The 22,789-nt window shown below is 43.2% G+C and overlaps 1 protein-coding gene across 1 annotated transcript in view; it reads right to left on the reverse strand.

Moving 5' to 3' along the window:
* Window positions 1–22,789, reverse strand: part of LOC144593016 (uncharacterized) — a 157,335-nt gene that overhangs the window by 4,434 nt on the left and 130,112 nt on the right. The window contains 10 exon segments of the mRNA XM_078398430.1: window positions 855–909; window positions 995–1,141; window positions 5,695–5,727; window positions 5,815–5,859; window positions 8,029–8,064; window positions 8,691–8,762; window positions 11,365–11,418; window positions 14,693–14,746; window positions 17,414–17,467; window positions 20,165–20,209. Of these exon segments, the coding sequence (XP_078254556.1) occupies window positions 855–909; window positions 995–1,141; window positions 5,695–5,727; window positions 5,815–5,859; window positions 8,029–8,064; window positions 8,691–8,762; window positions 11,365–11,418; window positions 14,693–14,746; window positions 17,414–17,467; window positions 20,165–20,209 (595 nt within the window).

Genomic DNA, 22,789 nt, shown 5'->3' on the forward strand with positions numbered 1-22,789 from the left:
TGCATTCATCCCGACAAGTGGAGAGACTTATATTCGTTTCAACCTAAAGGACACCTAATTCATAATGAAAAGGAGCACAAGACTCATGGACATATGAACTAGTGTTTGGGAGACCGGCATGAAGAATGGGTATGGATTTGCCAGCCGCAGGGATCTTCTGCTAGGTGAAAACGTGAGGATTTCCATGTGCCTTCTCTCCTCACGGCCACCTCCCTCACCCCCCCCCCCCTCCTCCCGCCTCCCCTCACTTTCACCTGAGCTGCACACAATCAGGGGTTGGGTTGGGTCGGGCCACGCACTGCTGGGAGAGCTAAGCATTCTCATCTGCTCACTCTCAATGGGGCTGGCTGGCTGGTTGCTCTCCCTGTGCCTGCTCGCTCTTCACCCTCAGCTGTTTTTATGATTCTCTCCCACACACTGTTCTCAGGAATGGGGACCCTGTCATAGTTTGGAGATTATCATGCAAACAGTGCAACAGGCTTTTGAGAAAGCATTCTAGTGATATTGTGTTAGTCTGAATAAGGGTCCGACCTGATATGTCATCTATCCTTTTTCTCCAGAGATGCTGCCAGACATATTGAGTTACTTCAGCATTTTGTGTCTATCTTTGGTATAAACCATCATCTTTAGTTCCTTTATATGACATATGACATAAGGGGTTTCTGCGCCGAGCTTTCGCCCGACCTAAGGTCCCCGTGCCTTGCTCTGATCCCTTGACCAGGCCGTGCACACTGGTTCCCCGTGAGTGGTTCGACCCACTCACCCCTTACGGTTCTAGACACTGGACTTAGGTGCAGGAGCTCTTATAGTGTTGGTGTTGGCTCCAGTCAACAAGTGAAACTGCAGGTACTTACCACGTAGCATGTTGTTGCATAATGTCATCACACGTTCTTCTGTGACAGGCTTTGCCTAATTAGAACAAATGGAAGTTATTTTTGTTGTAACTCAACATTCACAAGAAATCAGGTGGGAGCAGTTTTCCAATTAAACCTACAGGTTTCCCAGGGAGTCCAGGGGCACCAGGCAGTCCAGACAGGCCCTCCTGCCCTGATGGCCCGCGTGGTCCCAGGGGTCCCATTGGCCCAGGTTCACCATTCCTGCCTTCGGTGCCCTTCTCACCAGATGGTCCTGTATTCCCTTTCTAAGCAACAAGAAGGAAAAATATTTTTAAAGGTGAAAATAGAGTGTGAGAAGACTTGAGCAAAGCAGCAGGAGTATGGTTCCCCCAAACTGCTCCATTACACAATAAATTACATTTAATTATCAATCATGACTCCTACTAATTTCTTCAGATGCCCCATAGAACTTAGCCCGTAGCATGACTCTGAGTTTTGTGCGGACGTGAACAAAACAGTTGCCATTCCAAGCTATAATGCGCAAAACTCAGAGTCATGTTAGCAGCGCAGTTCATCATGAAAGTCAGCTGAAAGCCCAACCCCTCCCTCCTCCCCCACATTGACTCAATATACTCTTCACGCTGCCTCAGGAAAGCAGCCAACATACTCTCACTCCAGTCATTCCCCCCCTCGCATTAGGCAAAAGATGCAAAACCATGAAAGTATGTACCACCAGATTTAAGAATACCTTCTTTCCCCCTGTTATCAGACACCTGACCTGGCATGTCATATATGATGATGATGGAGCTGTCTACTTTGTTGTCAGCTTTTGTACATTTTTTCTTTATTTGCACATTCTCTGCATCAGTAACACTCTAGTCTGCACTTTGTTCACGTTCTCTTTTGCACCAACTAATTGAAAATATTGGTAATCCTCTGAGAAAAGGAATTCGTCCTCATCTTCATTTCAAATGGCCAACTCCTTGTTGTGAAATCATGCCTCCTGGTTTCATGTAGAAATGTTATCACCACTGTGGAGCTCTCTAACAAATAAGTCAGTATATGTATTCAAGAAGAAGGTAGATATATTTCTTAAGGCTAAAAGTATCAAGGATGTAGAGAGAAAGCTGGAAAAAGGGCACTGAGTGGTTGATCTGCCACGATGGTGTGGAATGATGATGTCGGCCTGAGAGCTGAATGGCCAACTCCTGCTCCTACTTCCCACATTCCTGGATACCCCCCATCCAGGTGAAGTCTCTTAGGATCTACCCTGTCAATCCCATTCAGATTCTTTTTCCAAATTCCCTTTCAATTCTTTCAGTGATTATATTAAATTTCTACTCTCGTGTTTTGATCTCACTGGCAAGTAGACATTGGCTATTATTAGCACCAGAGACACAGGTTCGATCCTGACATTAGGTGCTGTCTGTGTGGAGTTTGCATGTCAGGCATGTGAGTGAGGTAAAAAAAATAAGAGGAAATGAGCCGAGCGCTTGTGAGCGCTTGTACATGCGGGGGGCAAAAAATTGGAAAATTTTGAAAATATTCCCACAAAATCACCAGTTTCAAGCCTCTTTTAGAGCATTTCAAAGTAAAAACGGACATTACAAAATGTGAATATGTCACTGTATACCAATAACATTTTGAAGTAAATTTGCACATTAATTGATAATCAGTCCAAAAAAGTGGTAATTGGCTTTTCTGCTGTGTTTTATATTTTAACCGTCTTAATTAATTTTGTTATATAATCTTGCACTTAAATTTAATATTTACTCATTACAGTTCCATCACTGATTTTCTGGCACTCTTGGTTCCAGAGCTTTGCTGGTTTATCCAGCCAGCCAAGGATCCAGCCAGCCAAGGATCCCCAGCTATGGGGAAAGATTTGCTGGTTCCAGCTGGGCTGGAGTTCCAGAGCCCCGGCCGCAGGTTGCAAATTCAACCCACCGATCGGCCGTGGAAGTCCCGATGAGGTCGAGATTGGCTGCCTTGCCCAGCCTAGGTGCCACATTTTCGGGCAGACTTCCAGGGCGCGGGGGATTTCTCGCGGAACCCCTAGCGACCTCTAGCGGAACCCTGGTGTTCATTACAAGTCTCTTCCCCTCCCCTTCCCAGTTCTCCCTCTATCCCCCTGACATTAGTCTGAAGAAGGGTCTCGACCTGAAATGTCACCCATTCCTTCTCTCCTGAGATGCTGCCTGACCTGCTGAGTTACTCCAGCATTTTGTGAATAATTACAAGTCTATACATCGTTTATTTTCTTTTTTTTCCGATCCAATTTCTCCGCTGGTAAACGCGATTTTGGCAAAGTGAAAAACGCGGAAATCATGCAAAAATCACGGAAAATGGATTTAAATGCGGAAATCCGCTGAAAACGCGGAAAATTCACATGCCTGGCATGTTCTCCCTGTCACCACGTGGGGTTTTGCCAGGTGTTCCGATTTCTTCCCACATCTCAAAGACATGCGGGTTTGTAGCTAATTGAGCTCTGTAAATTGTTCCTCGTGTGTCGCAAGTGGAAGTGGGATGACAGAACTAGAACGGATTGGTGTGGACTTCGTCGGCTGAAGAGTCTGTATCCATGCTGTATCTTTCAATCAATTCAATCCATCATTGATCACTATAGATATCATTATCCTTCATAAAGATCTCTAGCAAGTTACCTTTTAACAAGATAGTTAATTTAATTAGTTTGTTAATGGAAATGCTTTCTTATAACCATTCCTCACGGGGCACAGGTAAGTGGGGAGTGGGGGAGGGGGAGTGGGGGAGGGGGAGTGGGGGAGTGGGGGAGTGGGAGTGGGGGAGGGGGAGGGGGAGTGGGGGAGGGGAGTGGGGGTGGAGTGAGGGTAGAGTGGGTGTGGGGGGAAGGAGAATGGGGGCGGGGAGGGGGAATGGAGGGTGAGGGGGGGAAAGGGCAGGGGGTGATTGGGGGGTGAGGGGGATGGGGGAGTTGGGGGGTGGGGGGGTAGTGTGGGTGGGGGGAGGGGGGGAGTGGGGGAGGCGAGGGTGCTAGACCTATGTAGGAGAGGCTTTGGGTCCACGGCTCGCTCTGGCTCCAGCGCCGGCGGCATGGGGTCGAGGTGAGTGGCACCCTTTCCCCTTCCCTGCCCCCTTCGCCCGCCCACGGCCCCGGGAGACACTCCCTGCCTGGCAACAGGCTTCGTCAGCTGGAGAGGGTTGCTGGGCCCACCGGATCGTCAGTTGGGGAGGTTTGCCCCAGGAGAGACCTGCAGGAGAGATTTGGACCCAACGGGTCCACTTGGTCTTGTTTTATATAAAATCTTAACTTTTGCAGATTACTTCCAACATATTTATTTATTATTTTTTCACATTGAACTGGATCAGCCATTCATTTTGTGGGGCTCATGACCTTGACGCAATATAGTTTCATGAATAAATATCCATTAATTCCTAATTAAATCGCTTTGTTATAGAGTTTAAAAAAATATGTATGTGTTTGCATATTTGGTGGGTCCTTCCCATTTTTTCCATCCTGTTTTCTTTCTCCCTCCAACCAATCCCAATTATTTGACCACATTCTCTTTAATTTCTCAGACATAGTCTGCCTTAAATCTCTTGTGTAGTAGTTGCAGATATCGTTTTGAAAATCCATTTGAATTTTCCTTCCGAATAACAAATTCGACAAATTATATACATCTGGTTGTGCCCAACCTATGCTTCTGATATGTAAGCTTCTGGACTGTTATAATACACATTTTTAGATGTGCATGAGAAATTTCAATCTCTATTACCAAGGATGGCATTTACCAACAAATGACATAAACCTGTAAATTCCTACTCTTTGCCTTCTGCCAGTCAGCCAATCTTCTATCAATGCTAATAACTTGCCTCTAATGCCATGGGCTCCCATCGTGTTTAGCAGCCTCACGTGTGGCACCTTATCAAAGGCCTTCTTAAAATTCAAGTGTACAACATCTACCGACTCTCCTTTGCCAATCCTGCTTGTTACCTCCTCAAAACACTCCAACAGATTTATCAGGCAAGACCCCTTAACAGAACCATGCTGATTTTGGCCTGTTTTATCTATGCTTCAAAGTGCAACTTTACACTGACTCCTTTGTCTTTGGCCTCTTATGCTGTTCCAACCAATCCCAATGTGAGCATTTGGGAGAGCACCTCTTCTGATTAGACCAGTTATAAACTTGATGACTTAACATTGCGTTCAACCTGAATAATCAGCCGTTCTACCTTGTATGTGTGCCAGTTCCAATCAAAGGTAACATTAATTCAATCTCTGCAAATTCTGCCAGATTTTATGGTATTTACAGTGTTCCCTCTCATTTCAGATTTATGCAATGATTTTTACCTCAAAGTCCAGCACTGTAATTTAATTCTCTCTTCTCTGTCTTCATTCACCTCCCTCTATTTACACCTCCTCCAGACAGAGCAGTTGAGATCAACAAATCTTCCCCACGTCTCACTCTCAGCCAGCTACATCACCATTTGTGTTATCCAATCTCTCTTGGTCTCCATCCTCTTTGGTCTCTGCACCTCTCTCACTTCTCTGCAACTTGATTTCTATTTTCTCAGTCCGAGTGAAAGGTCATTTCCCCGACACCACCAGATGTGCACCAACCTTGTCACTCTTCAAGTCACAGCTCGACAACTTGGACATGGATCATCTCACCAAACCTGCCCACATAAAAATCTAAATAACCTTTTTGCAACCAGTACCCACGCGACCAAAACCTGCACGAGATAGCCCAGCTGTTGGTGGTTGTGCAGTCTAAAACAGAAACAGAAACATTACCTCTCCACAGATGCTGTTCGGCCTGCTGGCTCTTCCCAGCATTCACTGCTTTTATTTGTTTTGTATTATTTCCCAGAAACTTACCATTCCCTTTACACCTTTGGTACCAGCAGGTCCCTGCAGAAATGTAAACACAGAAAGTTATTAATGAAACACTAACTGAGTGCTGTGATTTATAAATTATGAATATATTAAAGTAATTACCTGTGGCCCTGGAGAACCAGAAGGTCCTTCTCTACCTCTTTCAGCCTAGGTGAGCAAAATAAATACGTCACTCAAACACATATCTGCCCCGAGAACTCCACTCTCTGCCACATTGTAAACCAGTTATCACAGAATTTATCGTAGACTTATTTCACCGTATGCTCAAAATGAAAGTTGCAACACAATTCATCATGTTCTGACAGCAGTCTCATCAAAGCTACAGAACAGTCACTCATCTGCCAATGAAACCCCTTTCACCTGTATTCACCTATCACTGTGTGGGAAGGAACTGCAGATTCTGGTTTAAATGGAAGATAGACACAAAATGCTGGAGTAACTCAGCGGGACAGGCAGCATCTCTGGAGAGAAGGAATGGGTGACGTTTCGGGTTGAGACCCTTCTTCAGACTTCAGTCTACAGAGATGCTGCCTGTCCCACTGAGGAACTCTAGGGGTGTGCCTATCTTCCACCTATCACGTGCTAGGCTTTGTTCCACCCCTTCCCCTCTATTCCTGTTTTCCCTCCGTGCTCCCATCAATCTGAAGAAGTGTTCAGACCCAAAACATCACCTATCCATTCCCTCCACAGACGCTGCCTGGCCCACTGAGTTCCTCCAGCACTTTGTGTTTTGCTCAGGATTCTAGCATCTGCAGTTTCTCGTGGCTTTGTAGAATAGTCCCTCTGGACGCAGAATGCTTCAATCTACTCCAGGGGAGTTAGAATGGTTTTTGTCAAGACCCCAGGGCTCTTCTGCTCTATCACATCCATGACCCAAGGGGCAAATGTTTTCCATCTGTAACCTCATACTATTGCAATGAGTAAGTAAGGAACAGGAGCTGAAGACAATGATCTAGGAGCAGGAGAAGGCAGGAGGGGACTGGGGTTGTGGAGTGAGGCATGACAAGAGGATGATGATTATCAAGTTCACTGAGAGTGACAATCATTTTGCACAAAACAATTATTTGGCCCAATTCATCAATGCTGATCAAAATGCCCATCCCCACTAGTCCCATTTGCCAGCATTTGCACCCATATCCCTCTAAATGTTTCCTTTCCATGTATTTGTCCATGTGTTCTTCAGGCAGCTCGTTCCATATTCCCATGGCTTCTGTGTGAAAAAGTTTCATTCAGATTCCCAGGGCCAAGGGGATTTGAAAGCAAGATCCGAGGTGCTGTGAGGTTATTGGTGAGGAGAAGGATGACGAAAGAACCCATGGTGAAGAAGCAAATATCTAGGATTCTTGGCAATAGTACAAAGCAGGATCAGACCCTTTGACTAACAACAAAGTAAGCCTCTGCCATCTGGTTAAGAGAGGCTCCAGTGTTCAGGGCCTTGGCCATTTAGGAACTGATACATTTGGTAGATCCCAATATTCTCATCAAACCCTCCCACATACTACCATTTCCCTATGCACGAGACACTTTACATCTGCTAATTAAACTACCAACCTGCATGTTTTTGGAATATGGAGGGAAACTGGAGGACTTAGAGGAAATACATTCAGTCACAAGGAGAACATGCAAACTAATCACGGACAAAAAAAGCTGGAGTAACTCAGCGGGACAGGCAGCATCTCTGGAGAGAACGAATGGGTGATGTTTCGGGTCGAGACCCTTCTTCAGACTGGTATGGGATAAGGGAAATGAGAGAAATAGATGATGATATGGAGAGATAAAGAACAATGAAAAAAAGATATGCAAAAAAGTAACAATGATAAAGGGAACAGGCCATTGTTAACTGTAGGGTGAAAACAAGAAGCTAGTGTGACTTGGGTGGGGGAGGGATAGAGAGAGAGGGAATGCCGGGGCTACCTGAAGTGAGATAAATCAATATTCATACCACTGGGCAGCATAGCGCTGGCAATCAGGATCGAATCTGGGTCACTGGAGCTGTGAGGCAGCAGATCGACAAGCTGTGTCAATTGTGATGCCCATTTTAAGTGGTAGATCTGCCACCATAACTTTCTAAAGGGATAAATACCAAGTGGAGTGGAAGCCGAAGGGATGTAGAATAACCTGCAGGGACATGGGAAATCACATAGGTGTGGGACATACTGTATTGCCCTTTCACCCGGCAATTAGGGCTTAACAGACGGAATGGCCTCAAGTGGGATAATATCATGTAATTCTGCAAGTGAAAACTGTCCAGTTTGTAAGAAACTGATGCCGTGGATGTTTAGTTAAAGCAAAAACTGAGAAGGATGCAATTATTACCTGGCTGCCTTTCTTCCCAGGACTTCCTGCTTCACCCTGTAAAATATTAATACAAAACACTGCAAAGTATTATTGCATTAACTGGTTGAGAATGTTAAATGCAAATCATTCAGTTGCCAAATTGAAATTCATTTGTCATAATCTGTTGTTCAATATGTGGGCACATTGCTTTTGCTTAATGCCCTTCAGCAACAGCTACATTCCTACAAATACATGGTTCTTGAACCAACCCACATGCCCCTATTCTACCTCGACAATTCACCCCTTGTCACTACTTTGCATTTGTTCTTGTTCAAAATGTGTTTTGCACTAATGTCTTATTTTTCTGCACAGTCTTTTTAGAAATGTAATGTGTAATTTATGTATAATTTATTTTCGTCTGTGTTTGTCTGAGTCCATGCGCCTGTGATGCTGCTGCAAGCAAGATTTTAATCGTACCTGTACCTCAGGGTACTTATGTATATGACAATAAACTTGACTTGACTTTATTTTGTAATTTTAAAAACAATGAAAATTCTCTCAACAGAATCCTTGTTCATTGCACATTATTGAGGTTTCTTAACCTTTGTAAAGAAGGGTTTAATAAACCAAAATAAAGATGTTTTTCATTGGGTAGCATTTTTGGAAGTTGTTCAATTTAAAAATGCTTAATTTGTCCATACCTTGTCTCCCATTGTTCCAGGAATCCCAATTGACCCAGAGTGGCCTGGTATTCCAGGCTCTCCTCTTAACCCCTGTAAGTGATAACAAATTGTGAATTAACTTTATTTTAGTTTTTCTGGCATTTGTTATATGAGGGAAATAAATCAGACAGAAATTGTATTCATCTTGATAATGGAACTTTGGGCAACTCTTAATGACCCAAACATTTTCAGAAGAATAAAATTCTAGTGGGTTTAACACCGCTGTAAATGAGTTAATTCTTGTAAGTCCATTAGGATTGTAATGGTTTGTGAAAACCACTCTCCCTTCCACGAAGACAAGTTAAAAATAACACTGAGAAGTGAACATGTGTTGGAAGCGAACGGAAGTGAACAGACGTTGGCCAAAGGATGAGGTTGAGTCTTAGCTAACTGCCTCTTTAGCAGCCTGTTTATTATCTCCATTAAAATTAACAGATTACTATAGCAATGTACAACATTAGTTTTACAGCATGTTGTAGCTGGGGTTTGAAAGAGGACCACGGGTACAGGAGTAGATCACTTTGACCCTCAAACCTGGTCCACCATTGAATAAAATCATTTTCTAACGTTGTATTGCTCCTGTATTACTTATCCCACAATATCACTGGTTAACAATCCCAGATTTACAATTAGCAATTGATCTTGCTTTCATTTCCCTCAGAGGTTATGGTGCCAGAGAGCACAGAAATAGGCCCTTCAACCTCCCCGTGTCCATCTTGACCATTAAGGGCCTGCCTAAACTAATTCCGTTTATCAACACGACCTGTAGATTGGTAAGCTTGGTGATTTTAGTGCTTATATAAATACCTCACCGTGTCACAGTGTTTGCTTCCACCACATACCTAGGCAGTGCATTCAAGACTCAAACCACTCTCTCGGTGACAAATTCTTTCTTGGATTTGCTCCAAACCTTTTACCCTAAACCTATGCCCTCTAGTTTTAGACACTACTACTATCCAGTCTGTCCAATCTATGCCTCTACTTTTGTATACACACATCAATGGCCTCTTCTGCAACACTTCACTCCTGGTAATATCTTGGTGAATCTCCTCTGCACTCTTTCCAGTGGAATTGCATCTTTTAATAGACAATAGAAAATAGGTGCAGGAGAAGGCCATTCAGCCCTTCGAGCTAGCACCGCCATTCAATGTGATCATGGCTGATCATTCTCAATCTGCAGTGTGGCCATAAGAAATGTACACAATAATCAACAATTGTCTAATCAATGTTCCATAAAGTTATGGATGAGAGTTTAAAACTCTATCACTCATGTGTACAAAGTTGTCTGAAATTTATTCCTAATGGTTTGGCTCTGATGGGCCTTGATTGGAACAACTTGGTTATTGTGTTTGCTACAGTCCAACAGTGAGTATACAGGTACTTCATGTATTCTGCATTATCTGTAAAGCACAGTGCAATATCTGGAGACCATGAATGAAGCATAATAACTTACTATATTCTCTTGTCATTGAGTATTTTGCCACAAGGGTGGTTGAGGTAAGGAAAGAGTGCATCTTGGAAGGGGGAATTAGATACACTTTTGACAGTGGGTCTCAGGGAGACTATAGTTCAAGATATAGCATAAACATGATGGATCATAGAGGCTACCTCTCAATATAATTTATTGGTTCCATTTGGAAGGACTGTTATCAATTACCATCAAATTAAGAACTGTAATTTTATGAACATTTCATTATAAATCAGATGATCCGAACATGAAAGGATAAGCCCATATTTATGTGTAGGATGCATACAATCTCTTTAGATCGACATGGATCTCTATTGGTGGCACATTGGCACAGCGATACAGTTGCTGCCTGTATGGAGTTTGTACTTTCTATCTGTGACTGCGTGGGTTTTCTCCTGGTGCTCCGGTTTCCTCCCACATCCCAAAGACGTGCAGGTTTGTAGGTTAATTGGCTTCTGTAAATTGTCCCTAGTCTGTAGGATAAAACTAGTGTACGGGTAATCATTGGTCGCCGTTGACTCTGTGGGCCGAAGGGCCTGTTTCCGCGCTGTATTTCTAAACTAAACTCAATTACTGAGAGTGCCATTTAGCATTATTGTTTCCCTGAGAAAACAGCAGCCATTTACAGTAGTCAATGACAGCGGGCACAAGATGTAACAAGTGATTTCATGTTCATACTTCCTCATGACATATATAGAGGCTAAACAGTCCATCAAGTCTACATCCACAGAGCATTCTCCCTCCCCTTTTCCCCACTTATATTTCCTTCTAACCTATTCTCTCTTGCATGCCCAATGAATTCCTCTCCCACCCACTGATTATTCTACCTCCCTCTGATGCTAATTGGCAAAAGCCAATTAACCTATTACCGTGTCTTTGGGATGTGAGAGGAAACCGGACACCTCAGGGGAAATCCATGCGGTCATATGGCAAACGTAACTCAACACAAACAGCACCTAAGGTTAGAGTAGCTGGAGTCACAAGGCAGTGGCTCTACTAGCTACACACCTGTGTTTCTCAATCTGAGGACATTCCAAACAAGTTAATTCAGAAACTTAGATCCAGACACAAACTAACATCATAATAAACACCAAAACAACATGCTGGTGTGAAGAGTTAAAACTGTTACAAATTTATCATTAAGTACATTAATTAGGCAATCAATGAGATTTTGATGCTACTCACTGGTGAACCTGCACGTCCTGGGAGACCTGGCAGCCCCCACTCTCCAACATCTCCCTAAGTAAAAATAAAACATTAACAAAAAGTAGTCTGAGCATTAAGGTCATGCCCAGTGAAGCATAATAAAGATAGGGAGGAGTGTAAAGGTCAGAGGGGGGTTTACAGATATAGGAAAAATATGTAGCACTGAGAGGGGGTGACAGAGATGGGGGAGGGTTTATGGACCTGAGGGGTTAAAGGGATAAAAAGGAATGTCAGAGCAGAGGGGGTTTCAGAGATGTGTACAGGCAAGATGGATCTCAGAGACAGAAAGTGGTCTAGAGCTGGGATAGGGAGGGGTGTTGGGTCCAGAAGGGGCTACAGAGAAAGAAAGAGGTGCATTGGACACATAAACCATTTGATTCCCTGTATTGTCGCAGATGGGGAGAAGGACTTAGAGCATGTTTCAAGTGTAATCTAATTACGACAGGATAGAGAAGGGAAGGTAGAGGAGTGAGGAATTGAATTACTGAGACTCCTTTGTAGGGATCAAGGGTAAAGGGACCAGCAGGGAAGGGAAGCATAAGAGGGAAAGAAATGGAGAGGATGAAAGAGAGTATGGGGAATTAGATTTGGCATTGTTTCTCTCAGTTCAGAGATAATCTGCCTGCTAATTTGCCACATCCAACATATTAAATAACTTATTGAATATTTTAATGAATCTAAATTGTTGCTGAGTTCTTGTATGCTGCACTGTATTTCCTGTCTCAAGAATTGCTCCTGTTCCCTTGGTGCTATTCACTGGAAGCACAGCTGAACCTAACATCTATATACTAAAACTCTTGTTTATTTGTTTGTTTGTTCCTGAACTACAGCCAAAATGGTACCCGACAGCATGACAGTTTTAGGCCCACCTTACTCACCGTCATCCCTTTGGTGCTAATGGAAGAAGTTTCATTGAAATCGGTGTTATATTTTTTAAGTTATTCACATTTTAAAGTTTAAATCTATCTCCTAGAGAGAGAGGGGGAGGGAGGGAGGGGGAGGGAGGGGGAGGAGGGAGGATAAGGGGGTTTGAGGGGGATAGAGTGGGGGGGGGAAGGGGGAGAGGGGGGGGGGGAGGAGAGGATGCTGCACCAACGCAGGAGAGGTTTGGGCCCAACGGGTCCACTTGGTCTAGTTCATACATAAACAGGACATTTACTGAACTAACACCAATAAATCAAGACCTGCTCTGAGATATTTCCTGACCATTACACTCAGAACTGACTGATATTTTTTTTAATTGCTGTTTCTTTGAAGGGTTATTTATTGCCTTTTCTTTGTGACTCTGAAAGAGACTTAGTTAATTTTGCTTTAGCAGGAACTGCCACACATTAAAATGATACCAACTAACAAAATACATAATTGACATAACAAAATGTATTGTCAACAGTTAGCTTTATCAGTGGAAAGAAAACCTTCTTTGTGAAGGTTTCTTTTCAGTATTATCAAGCAAAGATATCAATATGTCAGCCCTAAAGATATTGCAATAGACAAAGGACAAGCAAAAGATTAAATGGAGATTACAATCATGAAGGAAAGAATGCACATTATTCAGCTAATGGTGCAGGAATGAGTTCCACATTTCCAACACTCTGAAAGAAGAGGCCTTTTACGAATCCATCATTTGATTTTCTGGTAAATATCATGTTGATAACAATGGACAGAGGGAGGCTACTTTAAAACTGGAGGAACAGCACCGCATATTGCACTTGGCTAGCTTACAACCCATTGCTTACAACCCATTATCAGCAATGTTGAAATTTCCATCTTCAAATCGTACCCCACTAAAGTCTCTTTTTTCTTTTGTCCCTCCCCACACCACCCTGGTGCACTTCCATTTCTCCCACCCAACCCCAGAAAACCTGCTGCTTGCCCCACCTTCGTTCATTCAACTTCCATACCTGAGATCCCATATCACCGCTTTCCCCTCTGTTCTACCCATATCCCTCTACCCGGATTTACATTTAATTCCTCCTCTCCTTTTCTGACACTCTTTTGTCTCCTTTTCACCTTTAGCCCTTGTCACTTATTCCACCTGTCTGCCAATCAAACCCTCTTCGCATGTATCCACCTACCACTTGTCCCATCCTTTCTTCCAGCTTTCTCTTCCCACTCCAATGAAATCTGAAGAAGGGCCGCAACACAAAACATCGCCTGTCCGTTCCCTCCACGGATGCTGAGCGAACCGCTGAGTTCCTCCAGCCCTTTGTGTTTTGCTCAAGATCTTAACATTTGCAGTCTCCATTTTGTTAGTCCATACTACTTTCTCTTGTCAAAGCCCAAACCTGTTTATTCTTTATAGGAAGATTTAATTTCAACATTTTTCTGTGCTTTGGAAAAAGAATGATATTAAAAGTACCTGCAAAAGACTTAGCTTACATAACATTAGGTGTGCACCCTATAACAATTATAACATGTAGCCAGTAGTATAAGAAAATAACTGCAGATGCTGGTACAAATCGATTTATTCACAAAATGCTGGAGTAACTCAGCAGGTCAGGCAGCATCTCGGGATATCATCTCGGATAATATGTAGCCAGTTGATTCTTGGACATTTCTAGTGCAAATCTCGGCTGGACCAGTTTTCCTGTGTGGCTGTAAAACACAGCAAGGATACTGTCCCTGGTTGTAGGATTTACTTCTGTTTAAATAAGCTTTCTGCTTGTTAGTTTGAACTAACTCTCCAGAACCTTGGAGAGAACTACTGAGGTTAAACATTTCAGGAAAAAACTATTAGATTGGGCCTCTGAAAAGACATGAACCTGGCTCACAAATAATTTCAAAATTATGCGAGATTTTGTTTGTCACCGAGTTTTTACACAAGGGTTAAAGTAAACACCAAGACTCATCAATATCGGATGGTCACCAAGAAATTAAATGGGGAACTCTAAGAGACTTCTTCACCCTGACTGTTGAGAATGTGGATCCCACTCCCCCACATTTGGAGTGGATAAATGTATTCTTTCCTTTATGATTGTAGCTCCCATTACAAAAATTGCCTTACTATTGAAATTATTGTATAATGCATATTCTTTTCTGCCACTCTACTCTAAAACTGGCTTACTATGCTGATCTCAACCCACCTTCCTGTTGTCTTCAATCGCCTTCAGAAGGGCTTGGAGATTTAGTGTTTAGTTCTGTGTTTCTCCTCTCTGACCTGTGGATTTGACCCTACCCGGAGGAAATTTCTCCCTAGCAAATCCCACTCCTCTTCCAACGCTGCCAATGACAATTCCAACTGCCAAGAACCACATTATTTTCAGCCATAGCATTTCAGATCAAAGAGATGCAAATAATTGTCCACTACCTTGAGCCCCAGATGTCCATCATGCCCAGGTAATCCTGGATATCCTTGCTTGCCCTGCAGAATTAAATACAAATCATCAATAGACCCGAGGTATTTATTTAGTGCAGATGGGGCATTTTCAAAAGGAAAGTATGTTCCCCTCATTCCTCAGGCTTCTGACCCTTATAAAGCAGTGACAGATTTAGGAGTGGATGGGTTAGAAGGATCACACAGGTAGGCAATCCCACCCCTGACCCTGGATAGGTCATCATGGAGATTACAGGTCCGTCACTACACAACCAATATTTTCAATCAAGAAAGGAAGCTTCAAAGAGAGGATGCATGTTTTTGCTGGATTACCTTTCTTGAGGCAGTGGTATGTGTGTGTGTGTGTGTGTGTGGGGGGGGGGGGGGGGGGGCAAGGAAGGAAGGCAATACAACCCAACCTCCAGCAGGCAGCTATGCTACTTTCTTCAAAGCATGTACTGCTCTGTTCATAACTGACCAAACAAAAATCAATCCACATCTATCCAGCCGAAATTTGATTCTTAGCCTGTCATATACTGTAAAAAAAAACCAGACCTAATCCCCTGTGCCAATGAAAGCTCAAATGGATTTCTTAACCAATGCCATCAACTCTTCCCCTACCAGCTCCTCCCTCCAAGATACTTTAATATCAGTTCTGAGCTCCCCGAATATAATGTAAAAGGTGATTAGCTTTTAATTCAGAGCTGGAAAAGGACTGGGATTGACAGTGACAGAGTTGGGGAGTTTGGCACAGAATTGGAAGGCAGTAAGTCAGTGTGATGTGGATTAATAAGAGGCATGTCAGGTGCCCAAAACACCCACATCAAGGTACTCCCTCATAGGCACCAGCACTTCAGTTTACCTAATACAATTTGCATGACTTTACTGTTGACTGGTAAAGAGCAGATGGTGAAAAACAAGCTGTTTAAATATTTTTCCTTGTAAGCAATTTTCTTTCTAAGAAGATAAAGATTATTACAAAAATCCCTACAGCCAGATATGACTGAAGGCTGTGTTCGGTGGATTTTATTTGCCAGCAGAGGAAATTATGAAAAATGCCAAGCAGGAAATCTTTGCCAATTGGATTGAAGTCCAAGGCAGGGAACCGACAACTATGATGTTTCACTGCTTCACCCAAGAAGCGTGGTCCCCACCACTTGCACTGTCTGCATTTACACAGGAAATTCTGCAAGGTGCCCAAAAACATCAATGTTTTCACCCATTTTCTGCATCGTTTTATGTTCTTCGCATGGAAATTGGAACCTCATGAATCCAAGTTTAGAATTTGTGGTGCATAAAGAATCTTTTTCAATGGGATGTATATAACCTGGCACAATAATGTCTAAATCTCAAAGGCCATTTAAGGATCAAAAATTAACAGTTGCACAGTTTCAAAAGAAACACTGCAACTGGCTCCAGAATATTCCTTCAGAGGTGAATTGAGAAAATGGCTGCTGCCAAAATATCAGTGTTGACAATAGCTTGAATGCCAAGAAATTTTATAGTGCAATGTTGTTTCCCAGAATGAACTACAAAAACAACCATTCTGGCTCACTTTGTGTCAACCTAGAAATCCAACTGGGAAGGAGTTACTTGAAACGCCATAATTTCCCATGCAACCTACCTCTTGCTGCTGTACTTCGCTACATGTCGGGTATCTGCCTCACTCCACAACCCATCTCCCACTCATTTCTGTTTCCAAATTAAAATCATGCTCTTGTTTGCCCTCTGCACAGTCAAAAGGTTTGGGTAGGACGAATGAAAGGTGAATTTCCAGCAGACGGTGAGAAAGATTTGCATTTTGATTGGATCTTTCACAGGCTCAGGATGACCCAAGCTTCTTGAAGACCAATTAATTCCCTTTCTACCTGCCCTCTCTGTTGCGATGTAGGCAATGAGGTCAACAATTTGTGCAAGGCAAGATCCCACAGAAATAGCAAATGCCATTGGCCTTCAATTACTCCATCGCCACCCAGTGACTGTGTCATAAACAAAGAATTGAACATTTCATTTGATGACATTAGCTGGGTCACTGAGATGAAGGGAAAATAGGCTGGGGTCAATTTCCTGATTATTATTTGATAGGGGAATGGAGCTGTATTTCCATCACTTAAAACTGAAGCATGAGTTGTTTAAAAAGAGTTGCTATTGTTTCTAGGTAGACTTAAGCAAGGATCTAGCTGAGAGTCTTGCATTTAAACTGATGGATGTTTAAGGTGTTTCTAAAGGACACCTAGAAAGACATAGAGAAAGGTCAACAAAGACTAATCAACAAGTGGATAACATTTGTTAGAAATAAGATGTATTCAACATCAGTACTTAAGTGAAGAGCAGACACTGAAGTCAATTCAAGCAGTAAACTTTCTCAATGCCAATTAGACACGAGGGTTGAATGCTGATGAGGAATGCTCACCTCCTGAGAAATGAATAAATAAGAAATCTAACATTTCTCATTCATTCTCCATTCTGTGCCAGGACCATATTGATTGAATATCCAAACAGACGGCTTATCATCCAAATCAGACTGCGTTGAATGGTGCCACTCAGAAATACCGTCATCCACAAGGGAAATTAAGCTCATCTGGCAAAGTGCCGTGAGTACGATACAGTAGGAATATCAACGGAATTAAACCTGCTTTGTGAGTTTGTGCTTTGGGAAGACAAATCAGAGGCTGGGAGTTTTTGAAACGTTATAAAAACAATTCTGTCACTCACAGGTATCCCAGGCTGCCCTTCAGCTCCCTTTTGGCCAATTAGTCCTTTCTGTCCCTGGAAAGAAATCAAAACATTTGACAAGAGACATTTTTCTTTTCCCCACTTCATCAAAAAGTCACATTAAGACTTTGTCAGTACTTTTAGATTTTCAAACTAGACTTTGACAAAGATTCAACATAACTGGTCCACTTTTAGGGGGGAATTTCATGCACACAGACTGTGAAATGCCCTATAATCAGTGGATGAATTTTTTCAGTTTTAATTTTTTGTTCTTTGTCATTGTGTGAGAAAATACGTGAGGCATGACGTGCAACAACTTTGGGTGCCTGTGGAGTACAAATAAATTGAAATTACTGACAGCAACAACAAGTGCACACTCAAAGTCACATTAGCTTATTTAATGAGAACGTGACCACTGTCCTTTGCATTCCACGGCCAAACAAGTTAATGAAAGTGTAAATTCTGCAGAACTTAATATATTTCTCTCTCAGAATTTTATTGTTGAAAGGAATAACAATCTTTAAAAAAAACATTTGCATGGGTGTTTTGATTTTTTGTCCTCTCAAAATCAAAAAACACCCTACATTGTTGAAATGTGGTTTCTGGCTGCTGAGATGACAGTCAAGCTCTCTGTCGCACAACTATCTCAGAAACATATGTTAATCAAGAGGCCCTAAGCTACAGAGAGAGGTTAGGCAGGCTAGGATTTTATTCCTTGGAGCATAGGAGACTAATGGGTAATCCTATAGAGGCATATAAGATCATGAGGGGAATAGATAGGGTGAATAGATAAGAACCTTTTGCCCAGAGTAGGGAAATCAAGGGAAATTAAGAATCAGAGGAAGTAGGTTTAAGGTGAGAGGGGGAAGATTTAACAGGAACCTGAGGGGCAACTTTCTATCAGAGGGTGGTGGGTGTATGGAACAAGCCGCCTGAAGAGGTAGTTGAGGCAGGTACTATAACAATATTTAAAAGACATTAGGACAGGTGCACGGATAGGACAGGTTTAGAGGGAAATGGGCCAAATGCGGGAAGGTGGGACTTCCGATGATGCGTCACCTTGGTCAGCATGGACAAGTTGGGCCGAAGGGCCTTTTTCCATGCTGTATTACTCTATGATTCTATCACCACCCTCAGATTTGCCATCCCCAGTTATATGTGGCAAATGTTCTCTTGTAGTTTGATTGGCTTCATACCCAGAACCACATCCTAGGTATCGCAAAACAACTTTGAGACAAGATGGTTTGGAATATGAAAATGCCCTTCAGAGCTGATTCATTATTTGATATTCGAGCTATTCTTGCAAATGTTGAGGATCGTATGGCAGATAATTTATATTTATTAATGCTCAGTGGAATTAGTGTTAAAGTAACCCGGTTTAAGAGGAGTGGGCCATAATTGAGATACGACACAGAACGTGCATCTCGTGTGCATTTGAACATATCAGCTTCGAACTGATTTTAAGACTGAGCAATATGGTTGTAGCCATTGTACACTGAGCCATTGAGTGTTATTGACACATTAATACACATTGACCCTGTAGAGCTTATACTCCAATGCTGCTGTACACAAATTGCATAAAAGAGAGAATGATTGATAGAAGACATAAATTAAAAAATAAAAGGAACTGATTAGGCTCAAACATAGATGAAATCTCTGGTCACCATTTTCCTCATGTCCATTGCCTTTAGAAGCTCAAGTATCTCTCTGCAAAGGCAGTGGCTTCATGGGTATATTAAGACAAAACATAATTCATTTTTCACGTGCATCCAATGTAATGGAGATTAGTTTACAACATGGCATCCTCATCACTACCTACATGTTGAAACTAAGACTGAATATCCCAGATAGTCTGTGGCAGAGCCAAGTAATTGAGAATAACGTTAAGTAACAGTGGTAAATGACCACTTCTATCCGCAGAGAGCAGAACACGTTATGTGAGATCTTTAACTGTAAACTGAGCAAAACAGAGCATTTGCTGGAATACAGAGCGAGAGATCTGTGTGTTATCCAAGTCCCCAACCCGTTGATAAGATGAACATACACAAAGCCTCGGCATCTGCTTTTACATTAATTACTTGCCTTATCATTGAGCAATTTTTTTTTCCATCGGCATTTCATAAGGTCCTGGAACATACAGGTACCACTGCACATTCACAAGTGTTTTCCATTCGCTGAGAGGCAGCACTGTGTGCTGCCGAGCGTTTTTAAGACACCATTTTAAAGTTAAACCTAATGCAAACAATACTTCCTTTGAAAAGCAAATCTTTTCCTCACCTCCACCTCCATTCAGTGCATATTTGAGGCAACATTTGTTTTTGGACTTCTTCATCCAGGATGTTCTGCTGCCAACCATTAAGGGGTCGCTTAACTTCAAAAGGCCAACTCTGCCTTTCTGACCTTGTGAACTGCGTCAGCATATGCTTCGACTTCTGCACTCCAAACGATGTTCCATTTCTCAAAAGCAGAACTCGAATAAGTCTGACCAGTGTTTTAAGAGCTGTTGGCTGTTAAGAACAAATTCAGCCACTGGCCCGCCCTACTAAGTGTTCAGTGCCAAAACCACCAGAATAAAATTCGAATGAATGATCTTGCACTATGGAACAGACAATATATTGGACTGCAGACTCATACAACACCCAAAGTGTGTTGGTCCTGGCACCAATGTGATTCTCGATTTTCATAACTATAAATGCTGCATGGACAATAAAATTCAGATCCGGATCAAATGTGAGCATAGACAGCAATTACCTTCAGTCCTTGTAGTCCTGGGGCCCCTGGAATACCTCGAAAACCCTGAAAAGGAGAACGAGTTTAGTCATGTCCTTCCTTGTGATCATCCAGAATCTTCACAGAGATGCCTTGTGAAGCTCCTGACATGTGCAACAGCAAAGAATGACAGCTTCACATGAATCAGATATACATTTTCATAGCTGAACTGGAAAGTAAGAAAGTAATGTTCCCTCATTTCCTGATCTACACTATTCTACTCACTCACTTCTGCTTTCAATACATGATCAACATAAACAAATGAAGGGTACAATGCAACTACTGTGTAACAATCGAATGTTTACAGACAATTTGGAGTTGGAAGGCAATTTTGATTTTGACCCAAATCGCTGATTTTTGGCATATGCAATCTTGTTCTTTACTGCAATTATTTTCTTCCTCTATGTCATCAGCTTTCCAAAAATAACACTACAAAACCTGAGGTTTGTCTTTATGCCCTTGGATTCCATCCAAATTGAGCAGTCCATTCTGTGTGCGAGTGAATATTTTTGCGCATTGCTGTTGTCCAAGCAGGTTTGTGCTTACGCCTTTGTGCCATCAAGATCTTTACCTTCAGAAGGTAGTTGAGTAGAATTGGTGATACGAGCACTCAGCTGCTCATGCTGGATAGAAGCTCCAGCACTTGCTCACCCATGGACGGGCGAAGATTTACCTGAACACCGCACTGTCCTTGCCTCAGTCTCTCAGTCTTTAAATACAGGATGGCCAACAAAGTTGTCTACACCTTGTCATACATTGTGCTTGTACATTACTGAATCAAAATAACTTTATTTCTTTGCAATATTTTCAAAGAAAGATGGACAAAGAAAACAACTGAGAACAGAAAGTCAAAGTAAAAGTAAAACCAAATTTATTTTAATTTTAAAAGGTTAGCAACAACATTCTGACTCCACACTTACAATGTTCTTTGTCAGTGCCAGATAGGTTGTTACCATGGCATTTAAAAATTTGCTCACCATGAAATGGACATGCCCAAACATTTAATTTGGTATCTGCCACGTAAATACCTGCATGTCACAACATTCCATATATTTCAGTCACCTTTCGCGAGGAGAATCTACTTTTCGTGTAGTATTTGGAAAATCATGGCATATCTTTCTGCAAGCTTCACAGGTCTATGTTTCCTACACTTATCCAATTGCTGGATGATACTGTCTCTTTGGTCATGTGTGGCGGTGCCTGACGGCTGCGGCTCGCTGGCAGTCTGTTTGTCCTTTGTCCTTTTTTTGTTTGTGTGTTGGTGTTGGGGTGTTTTTTTTTGGTTGTGTATGTGTGGGTGGGGGGGGGTGTATGTGGGGGGGGGGGAAATCTTTCTTTTTTTAGGTCTCTTCCTCAGGGCGAGGCTTGGCCGTGGGGCCTACCATCGCCTGGTGCGGCTCGGCCACGGGACTGAACGGTGCCCGGTGCGGCTCGGCCGCGGGACTGAACAGTGCCCGGTGCGGCTCGGCCGCGGGGCCTTCCATCGCCCGGCACGGCTCGGCCGCGGGGCCTTCCATCGCCCGGCGCGGCTCGGCCGCGGGGCCTTCCATCGCCCGGTGCGGCGCAGCCGCGGGACTGAACAGTGCCCGGTGCGGCTCGGCTGCGGGGCCTTCCATCGCCCGGCGCGGCTCGGCCGCGGGGCCTTCCATCGCCCGGTGCGGCGCGGCCGCGGGACTGAACAGTGCCCAGTGCGGCTCGGCCGCGGGGCCTTCCATCGCCCGGTGCGGCGCGGCCACGGGACTGAACAGCGCCTGGCGCGGCTCGGCCGCGGGACTTTCCAGCACGGCACGGCCGCGGGACTTTCCATCGCCCGGTGCGGCTCGGCCGCGTGGACTTTCCATCCCCTTGCGGGGGCTGTGCGGGTCGGTCGCCTCGGTAGGGGTCGAGTTGTCTGTACGTGGGAGGGGCATGGGGAAGAGAGAGGGGAAGTTTTTGGCCTCCATCACAGTGAGGGGGTGTTTGGAGTCACTGTGATGGATGGATGTTTGTGTTGTGGTTGTGTCTTGTGTTTTTTGTACTGCTGGCTAAGTATTCTCGTTCGGAACGAATGACAAATAAAGCTATTTTGGATTTTTTTTTTTTATCCCCATTGCTGCTTTTGCAAAATTCCTGGTTCCTTATTAGAAATATTACACTCCATCGGAAACATGTAGTTTTATATATTTTAGAAGAGCATAAGAGCACATCTCATAGATCAGCTGCTCACAGTTCCTGCTACCTTTAATCAGTGCAGTCTGTGTGCATGTTATGTTCTCTTTGTGACCACATGTTTCCTCCCCCATTCCAAACACATGCAGACTAGTAGAATAATTGGCCACTGTAAATTGCACCTCGTGCGTGGATAAGTGGAAGAATCTGCCAGTGGAGTGGTGGATAATAATGTGAATGCGAGGGGAATAAAGTGGGATTAATGTAGGATTAGAGAAAGTGGGTGCTTGATGATCAGCACGGACTTCATGGGCCAATAGATCTGTTTGCATGTCGCATGATGGTATGATGCCATTTGTCACTAAAACAAAGGAGCTGATTGTGGACTTCAGAAGGGCTAAACATCCAAGGACGTACACACCACTGGAGATAAATGGGTCTATTGTGGATAGGGTGAGC

This window comes from Rhinoraja longicauda, chromosome 4, assembly GCF_053455715.1.
Source record: "Rhinoraja longicauda isolate Sanriku21f chromosome 4, sRhiLon1.1, whole genome shotgun sequence".
In the NCBI taxonomy this organism is placed as follows: Eukaryota; Metazoa; Chordata; class Chondrichthyes; order Rajiformes; family Arhynchobatidae; genus Rhinoraja; species Rhinoraja longicauda.